The following is a 10,466-nucleotide window of genomic DNA, read 5'->3' as shown; positions in this document are numbered from 1 at the left end:
AAAATAATCTAACATTTTCCAACTATTTTTTGGTTTAAACGATTTTAGTGCAATCGGCCATACGCAAGGAGATGTGTATCGCAAATGTAGGTTATCATTGCACGGTGGTCAGAAACTTAAGCGAATACTTTAGTGATCTGTTTAATGTCATCAATATATAAGTTGGTTTATCATTGTTTCGAACATGTTTTTCATTTTTATTGCAACAAAAATCTAAATACATCCAAAATGTTTTGGTACTATTTCTTAATGGCGTATGTTGACCCAATGACCTTCTAGATGTGAAATGTGTATTTGTATCATTGCGCAGCGTAATCTTGTGAGTAGACATTCCGAAGGATAAATTTTCTTTGAAAAGTCTGTTATTTGGAATTATAATGCATATAATGGATACGTAATGTGTGAAATGGCGTGCCGTTATCGTGAAGAATTAGTTGGAAAACGTTTCATATCAGTTCGGAGCCCACAAAAATTGAAAATCCAGAAAATCTCCGAGTGGGAATGGCGGTCCGGTGTTGTGAGGGCTGTTTCGATCCGAGACACGACCAGTTTAGAGTTATCAGTAAGTATTTCGTGCAGAAATTAAGTAAATTTGCATTAAATTTCAAGTTATTTATTGTATTATGTAGAATACGTCCTTTATCACCAGGAAATATATTCCTGTGAAAAGTTTGTCTACTTATCTAGAGCAAGTTTCTCATAACTTTTTTATGATTTTATGACATACTTAAAATTCATCGGATTTATAACAAAACTATATTGTAGAGCAGAAGAAAGAGGTTTCTATAGGGAAAAGTGCATTCATCAACCATTTAATGCACATAATGTCATGTCTGCGAAATACATTATTTTTAATTTGCAGTCGTTCAGAATCAAATACAGGTGAAAATTCATAAAATTAATATTCTAATAGGGCCCCAATTGATTATTTTATAATTAATTAAAACAAAGTTTACATATAATTCAGGCTGGAAGAAACTCAATTGGATGTAGTTTTTCAAACAGTATTAAATAGAGCATTGTGACAAATTTTATTCTGCCTCTTCCGGACTGAAAATAAAACTGCTCGTCTCGGACCGGTCATCTGATGTAATTCCCTCCCTCAAGATGTTGTGACTTATCTTTTATAGTTATTTCATAGACTGAAAATGTCATATAGATCACAAGTTGTGACAGGCATGTATGCATTTCCACACCACATCAAGGGCCACATTAATTTTGAATATGTTGAATGAAAAGTGATTTTGACGAACTTCTGCGCCGATGAGCGTGGCAGAATAATTTTGGTTTCACAATAATATCGAGCATTTATTATATCCATATTATTATTTAATGTAAAATAATGGAGTTCTTCCATCAAATATGTTACTTATTTTAATATTTCTTATTTTAATCAAGTAAAATTAGTTCATAATGATAAAAAACAACAGCAGATTAATTCCTCACAACATGGACACTCGTGTCGGTGCTAAATGTAGAAGAGCTGCTGGAAATAAACAGAGATCGCCGATTATTTTCGATTGAAGAACTGGTGGAATTTTCCATTTCCATTTCTTGACTAGCCCGTGCTAGTGCTTTGGGGTAAATTATTACTTCTTATTGTACCACGGATATGGGCAGTTTCCAGACCATGGTTTATAGGTCAGTGTTATCACTGGTGATATTAATTAATATATATTCTATATCCATTTGTAATGTAATCATATTTATATACTGTATATATATATATTATGTTATATATGTATTTATTACTGTTATAACCTCGTTCACTGACCAATGGTGATCATACAGGTTTTTTTGTAGAGAGAGTTCTACCAGTATGAGTACAAAACAAAACACTATAATGTGTATGTTATAAGATATCAACATTTTCAGACAGTCATTTTTTTAGAGGGATCAGCTGTCACTCGTGTGGTGCATGTTTTAAATTCTGCACAGTTTCTCTGATTCTCTTCCACCACTTTTCATCAAAGCTGATTTTTTGTCAATTAAGAAATGGAGGGTGGGGTTACAACTAGGGGCTTGGTGGGGTTACATGAGACGAACAACTAAGGCAAGAAGTAAGAGAACAATGTTAAAGGAGAGTCTTGACTGCCAAAAGACTACCAGAATCCTTTTTGAAGTCAATGAATCCTGGATTAAAAGCCAAACAACCACCAGGCAGAATACAATTGTAAATAACACTGACTTTCTTTATAGAAAAGCTACCGGTGCTCTTATATCCAATTGATTTTGCCCATGACCTTTGTATTCAGACACCTCTACTGAAAAATAAAATTTAAAAATTGAGAGTCTGAATGACTCTTAAATTGCACAAATGATTTCTCTGAATTAAACATTTCTTCCGCACCAACACATTTCTTGCAAAAATCATTTTTCAGCCCAATTATTCCTTTTTAGGGTTGTTGCTGTGTTTTTATTTTACATTTTGGGAAAGAACTTGGTATGTTTTGGCATATGGAATAATAATATTGAAAACTAAATTTTTAATGACTTCCAGCCTTCTGTCAGTTGCCATTTTGAGTTCATTTAATTAATATGAACCGGTTTCTAAAGAGTGATTCAATAGTTGTATATATATATATATATATATATATATATTGTAGGATGATCTCCTTCATATAAACCCCAAGCTTTGTTCTGTGTGTGAAATATAATGTAACTTGCCAGGGGCATATTAGCTGTAAATAAGCATTAAGAGCTGTTGTACATTTTGTTATTGTAATTCACATTGCTGTACCTGTTTAGTGCACATTGTACAGTATATACATGTATGTTAGATCTGTCCAGTACCAATCCAGAGGTCATAAATTATACATGTGTCTATTGGGTTGATGAATATAAAAATAGGTCAGTACCCTCTGGCAAATAGGTCGTTGTCATGTACAGAGAAATTGTATTTCACATGTTATCAACAAATGGCTAAATCTTCATGTACACAAGAATATTTTCAGCAATTATTGTACAATTATGTTACATTACTACTCTTTTAAATATATTTTCCATGATCACTTTGTTCATTAATTAATGTTGTTCATGATATTCTGTTCCACTAGGGTTTTAGCTAGAGTTAAAAAAATAAAAGGTGCTTCACCATGTCATTTTGTGGTAGCACTCATCTTCCCTCATGGAAACTAGCATCTGTACTCACTAGTACTCTACTGCCTTCATACTCATTGAATTAAATGCTTATAAAGATTATTATAAATACATGCAAGCTTTACATATTTGGCATTTGAAATCTTATGTTACTTTGTTAGACGCTATTCTTACCATCTTTTTCTGTCAAATTCATAATGTTCAATATCTTCACAGCTTGATCCAATGTATCCTTTTCGCCCTATTAAAGCACCCTGTCCCCCCTTTGCAGCACCCTGTCTTTTTAAAACCTGGCTTAAACCCCAGAGTCCTGTACCTGTTTAGTGAATCCATTAGTTGCTAAGAAAACATCTGAGGTTTGTCTGTGGTTGTGTAAATGTTTAACAGTTTCCCTGAATTCATAATTAAAAAAATCAGTATCAAATTCGCTCACTACACTAAGTTTCCCGTTGTTAACAAGAGTCAAGTGTTGAGGTTACAAGCAGATTTGCCCATCCATTTAGAATAAATGATTATGTGTAATATAACTATGTGTTTATTGTGTATTTTGATTTTCTTGTGAGTCCTATTCTTGGGCCATATTGATGAAGAATCTTTTAAAGTAAAACTGTTCAACTGCTTGAAATATGCTTGAATGTTAAAGTGACACTCTTATTCGGAATTAATACACACAAATGTATAACAAACATAAATTTTGACTGCTAAACCTTTTACTACTTATTAAATAATGCATATATGGGAAATATTAATTACTGATAACAAGATTGTAACCATGTATTTAATAGCAGAAAGCACGAAAATATTTAGATTGGTGAATGCTAAGATTTACTGTTGTCTTCTTTAGTCCCATAAGGTAGAAATACTGTGTTTTTATGCTCATTTCTTGCAAATTAAACTCGGTATCCTTCATAAGAACCATTGTTTTCGACATTTATTCATCCTTTCTGGAATATTACAACAATATTATTAATTGTGGTAAATCTTATTTTGGAGTAAGAGTGCCTCTTGATAACTAACAATGCTTTTACAAAAAAATAAGAAATTAAGCCAGTAAATGTTCATAATAATAAAGGCATATATATGAATAAATTGGATAAGAAATAGAGCGTATTTAAAATATTGTTGTTAAAAAATTGAACATTTCATTAAGCTGAAACTTTTCACTAATAAGCTAAATGGATATGACTCCTGGTCACGGTATAACATGTATTTATAAGTAGTACTATTTCTAGCTGACCTATTATTTGTTTTATTATATTGGTGTGTTCAGCTATGTCATTAAAAAACTAGATTCTTTTAGGATAACAATTCTTACACTTTGAAGTGAATATAAATATTTGCATGCATCACAGTAAAACGTTACAATGAAGGCATATACTGTAATGTGAACCAAAGCTTTTTTTCTGTGGCTAAGATTTCTAGTGTTATGAATTATATAATAAGGCCAGTAAACACTTGAGAAAAACAACTGTATGGGCGTGATTTGCAACTGTGTTATGTGATGTAAACTTAAGCTGTATGTAGTATAATCTAGTAGTTTTGTTTAAAAACAAAACCCATGGTACAATTTTGAAACATAATTTGCGCTGTACGTATTTATACAATTATTGCATGTAAAAAATCATCATTTTGCTGCACATAGGAATTGTCATAATCTCATAATTTATGACAAGCGTATATTTATGACCGAAGTCGCAAACTGAATGTTATGATGTAGAAGTATAAAAGTATGTCCCATGGTTATTTCCAAAGCTTATAAATATTGAATAGAGGCTATTGATCTTATGTTTGTAGTCCACCAAGATTGATCGATAGTACTGTGATTTGAAAACAAATAGAGAACAATTTCTCCTAATATTTTTTTTTATACATATACAAGTCTGTTACATAAGATTAAACTGCTCATTCTTATGAAAATACAAAATAGTCATTTATATTTTCTTGAAATTGTAAAACGTGTAGAAACTTCAAATCTTTAGTCTGTAAGGTGTCAGACATTGGGGAAACAGAAACAAATTTTACCAGACTGAAAACTCGTCTTCAATACTTTTTGTTCTTTGTCTTTTTGGCATTTTTTTACCAAGTTCAATTTTTACCAGCCTTGGCTGGTGGGTAAGACATCTTTCATGAACACTTTAGTTTATTCTATAAAAAAAATAATAAGAACACTTCTTTGTTAATTATTTTCTTTGAAGAGCATTAAGTCATGTTTGATGAGACTTCTGTCAGTGTATAATTATGCTGATAAGAACTTTGTGGAGTCAGACTATCTTCCTTGACAATTTCAGAATGTGCATGTTGCAAAGTGTTTAAAGATCAGTTGATAAGGAGATGGCTACTTTTCTGTAATCTGAAATGTTTGTATCATTAACTTCAGAAAAGTGCATAATTATATCAGCTATGGTTGAATTCAGCACATGCCTGCTTTCAGGCATAGATGCTTAAAATTTAGATAATACAATTTACTGTACATGACTTGTATGCATAAACTAGGGTTGTAATGTAAGGATTTGCGCCTCATGTTGACCCAAATTTCAATTCTGATGACTGGTCGTAAACTAATTCATTTTAAATACATTACATTTTCATTCTTACAGGTTCTGATTGAGTTTGATGACATAGACTGGTCACGCCGTGAGTGGGTTCGTGTGCACGATATCTTCCAGCTCTTTCTGGTAGAGCACACGCTGGTCTGGGCAGAGAGGCCCGACCCGGATAGACCTCGGCAGTCCATCTCCTGGCCGGGACTGGTAAGTAGAGAGCTTAGATTCACACGTCATGGGGCACAGTTCATGTACTCACAAGATACACTTTTGGGGTCAATGCCAGAAATATATTGAAGGTGTTGGTACCTTCTTTAGTCTAATATTAAACCCACACATGAATGTAAACTGTAGTTTATAAAATCTATTTATATTTCGTGTTTGCACATATTTTTGGGCCAATGACAATCAAGGATTTACCCTATTAACTGAAGCTTTTACGGCCTGCAGCCCCCCTGTGCTCGCTCCATTTTCCGTAGATCGCCAAAATGAACTTTAACATATAGGCAGAGTAAAATGGTGTAATGGTATAAATAGGTGTCAGCCTCATCCAATAGGTCAAGGGTTTAATTCCTACCAGGGTCACTTTCTCAAACTAGAGTAAGAAAATCTCAAGTAGTTATGCACGGTCATTTACTCAACTTTCACATTGATACATAATTATGACACAAATATTTGAATTCAACTTTGTTGCTAAAGCTTTCATGTACATGTGTAACTATTACACATATAATGAGAATACTAATTATTACGTTATAGCAAATTGCATATCAGCCTCCAATAAGTCCCATGCCTAATTATTTATTGCAGCTAAACAACAGTCATGTCATCATAATTTGGTTACCCACCTGCAGAAAACATGTTAATATCTATGTCAAACAGTATAAACTCATAATGTTCAATGAAGGGCTCTCTCACACCATCCTGCTTTCATGAAGATTTTACATGTTCTATTTTATACCAAGTAACCGAACCAGGATGCCATATAATAAATAGAATATGTTATATAAAATCTTCATGAATACTATGGAGTGCAAAGCCAGTGAGGGGAGCAATCCTGTTTTAGTCAATACACATAACATACTGAGGCCTAAAAAAAAAATTGTTTGGTTAGGGTTACATCCTTTTCAAAAATAGGTAGGGTAGGTAGGCTTTTTTTTTTATTTTTTTTTATTTTTTATTAGGCTTTATATAAGAATGTCATTTTCATCATTGAAGAATGGTGTTAAAGTTATCTTCTATATAAGCAATTAAGGTTTTAAACTACATATTGAAAAGCAAAAAAAAAAAGGTTTTTTTTTAATTTTTTTTTTTTTTTTTTTTTTTTTTTTATTTTTTCATTTTTTTTTTTTTCAAACTGACTATAAAAATGTTAGGGTCGGCGCCTATTCCGTAGGTAGGGTCGGGTAACCCGAACCAAATGTATTTTTTTTTAGGCCTGACTTAGATTATAACATGTTTTAGGCAGGTGGGGAACCAAAATGTCATATCATGTGTTCAAATTCAATTTTTAATGATTAAGCATGTTGCTAGGCAATTTCATTGGTGGATTTGTAGGTTATAATCAGAACTGAATTTCTGTACACAAATGTTCAGTTTACCTGTTCTATTGTATCTTATTAATTGATGTTTTCATTATCTTTAGACTACATGACATTGTTCAAGCGACAATATATCAAACACAAAACCAAACAGACTGTAAAATAAACAAATTATGTCTACATTCATTTTCTTTTGTACAAAGTTTGAAGTTGCAATAAAAATCTTTTGATAAATGAGAAATAAAGGCAAATCATATCTGTGATATCTTTAGTCTTGTACACAGCCCATATTAAATTATGTTTATGGCAGGTGCAAAAAACTAGGATCATGCAATATTCAGCATAATAATCAAATTAACTTGTTGCAGCAAAATGTCTTGTTTAGGGTAAAAAACAATGTGTATTAGGTTGCTTTGACATCATGACAGAACCAGTTCTCTCCTTTTTTTAGTTTCAAATTTTGACATTAAATTAATGTTTCATGTCAATCTTAATAAAAATTAAATTTTAGTGGAATATACTGGATTTCTTATTGTAAGCTAAAACAGAAATAATAAACACTGAGTTAATGAAATTTTAGGGTGTGATGTTCTGGTGATAAACAAATAAACATGTACATTTAGTAGATACTATATAATAAAATGTTGAAGTAATTAAATTATTCATTGAACTGTTGGTCTCTAACAATCAAACGAACTTAATACTGCATTTATGTTATACTTTTTATTGGAATAACCTTTTATTTGTATCTGAAAGTTGATCATCATAAATCAATGTTGTTGTTCATTTACAAAGGAATTTGGAGATCATTCTTACATAACAAAACTGAAAAATGGTACATCAATGACAAGACTGTTTTATAACAATTGAATGGAAGTCCTTGATCATTTTTTTTCATCATTTGATACCAATTCAAATCAACATTTTGTTAATTTTATTGTGAAAAAGGGATTGTCCAATTTTCTTTTTTGGTGGTTTTCATGAACAAATAAAAAAGGATGAATTTCTTTTGAAATTCAAACAAAATCTTAACATGACCAGCGCATGGATGAATCCAGTATTTTAAAATGCATGCATAAACATTGTAAAAATATGTATGTTCGCTACTTTAAACACTATTTTGAAAAGACAATATATTTTTAATTACTGAAATTAGAAAAAAAGAAAAAGTTTTAACCTTGTTTTGCAGGGTTTTTTTCTTACTGATTTTCAGATTGATAAAAAAATTAGCTCCATTAAGGTTTAAGATTAAAAACATTTATGTACAATCCCGTATCATTATAATGTATTGTGAGGTTTTCATGTTCTAATATATTGATTTGCACATTCCATTGTTAGCTCCGTTTTGAAAAAAGACTGATTCAGAAGTTTCTTAATATTGACAAATGTAAATTGAATGGCTGATATTATTTTTTGTTCCGGCAACAATATTCAAATGTTAAAAAACTGATCCAAATATCATTCATTTATTTACAATAAGTTTTCAAGTTTGCCTTGCTTTTGAAAGGCAGTGTTGACTGTGAAACAATATTGCATTGTCCGTGTTCATCATATTGAAGAGAGATTATATTCATCAAGGTACAAGATACAGCCATCATTACTCAACCTGTTTTTCTTGCTGTAAACATGGTTTTCCTTTTGGTATTTTGTGAGTTCATGGACAAATCTTGCATCTACAATCATTACTGCAATCTGAATCGCCGCTGTTAGTAATAAACTATTTTTTTTTACAGATACTTGAGTTGCTTTTTGTGAGGTAGATTTCTGATATGATCAGTACCAAAAGTGTAATGTTTTGTTTTGAATACTCAAAGTTTAGATGGCATTCAAATAATTGTGTCCATTAACTATTATATACCTTTCATTGGCTAGTCCAAGGTGGACATGATGAAGTGTTGAATAAGACATGAATATATGGAAGTCTTGCTATGAGAGAGGCCTGCACCAGTTTGCTGCTAAATTGTGTGTGATAGATCAATTATGCATACTTGCGTTTGGTTATGACTGGAACACCTTTGTCATGTTATATGTGTTGATTCGAATGCAATAAAAATATTTTGCAAGTACATGTCTATTTTCAAGCATTTTGTCCAAAACTGCCTAAGGCCTATGACAATAGTGTAAACAAATCTGCCATGTTGAACATGAACTACTTTCTAATTATGGTAACTGGGGGCCTTCTCAAAGTTGTACAGAACTGATGATAAGAATACAGAACTGCCGAAATTTTGTAAACAAAAATAGATACAAGATTTAATCATTGATTTCAAGAATCTGAAGGTGAAACACAGTTATAAAAGTTGTACCGTCAACGAAATATTCTACTGCGAAGAAGTCATTTAACAATGTCACTTTAAGTGGTGTTGAGATGTTTTACTGAAAAATAATAAAAAAATAGCTAGACAAGGGCTTTATTCTAATCTGTTTAATTAATCATAGTTATTTTGAAGCCTGAGTCAGTAACGCTAGGCCTGTAACTGTATAAAATTTTCTGTAAAAAAAGATTCTTAAAAGTTTGATATATTTTATGCAAGGATGGCCTGTGCTAGAGTTTAAACCCTGGCAAGGCAAAATATCTTTAATGATGGTATGAAAAATCCTTCCTTAGAAGGAAGACTTTAATTTGTCCATTTTATAAGATAGTTTGAAGATTATCACACAAAGGTAATATCGTGTACTAAGTGGCTGAAAAGTGGACAATAACAATTGTAAGACACAAACTATAGCTACAGCTGACCTTCATACATGTATAGGTCTTGCTTTATTTTATAGCTCAGGGCTTCCAAATAAGAATTTGAAATTGAAAAGTAATAACTACTTTGCCACCAATTTTTTCGTTTTAAAATTGAAGTTCAAGTCTCTTGGACACTAAATATATTTCCATTTTTGTACAACTATCCTGATTAAATATGAAATAAAAGATGCCAACACACAAAGTGTATTCAAACAATTTTTATCAAAGTTCTTAAAGACTTAAATGAGACTTTGACAACAGATTTTAATTGTTTGAACTTCGAAGCTTTTACCTTCGGAAGATATAGAATGTTGGATGTTTCTTTACTTCCAAGGACCATGTAGCAGTGGTGGTCGAAATTAACACAAGCCCGCAAGCCCTGCACTGGTAAAATGTCTTCCGGGCTTGCTCAAATTCTGATTTTTTTATAGCTGGGCTTGTTAAAAATCTTTATTCCAAGCAATAATATAAGAATTCGGGATTGTTCATCCTTAAGTCTAAATTTGATGACTGATGTAGAAGTTTTAGCCCATTTCTAGTGAGTGAAAT

General features: G+C 31.7%; 1 protein-coding gene across 2 annotated transcripts in view; it reads left to right on the top strand.

The window, feature by feature from the left end:
- The first annotated feature begins 317 nt into the window (after window positions 1-317).
- The window catches only part of LOC128212462 (probable JmjC domain-containing histone demethylation protein 2C), a 73,692-nt gene continuing 63,543 nt past the window's right edge, over window positions 318-10,466 (top strand). For both annotated transcript variants that reach the window (XM_052917934.1, XM_052917932.1), the window contains exons 1-2: window positions 318-562; window positions 5,697-5,849. In XM_052917934.1, the coding sequence (XP_052773894.1) occupies window positions 398-562; window positions 5,697-5,849 (318 nt within the window). In that variant the 5' untranslated portion in view covers window positions 318-397. The remainder of the gene's footprint in view (window positions 563-5,696; window positions 5,850-10,466) is intronic.

This window comes from Mya arenaria, chromosome 12 (assembly GCF_026914265.1).
Source record: "Mya arenaria isolate MELC-2E11 chromosome 12, ASM2691426v1".
Lineage (NCBI taxonomy): Eukaryota > Metazoa > Mollusca > Bivalvia > Myida > Myidae > Mya > Mya arenaria.
This window is presented reverse-complemented; position numbering and strand designations above follow the sequence as displayed.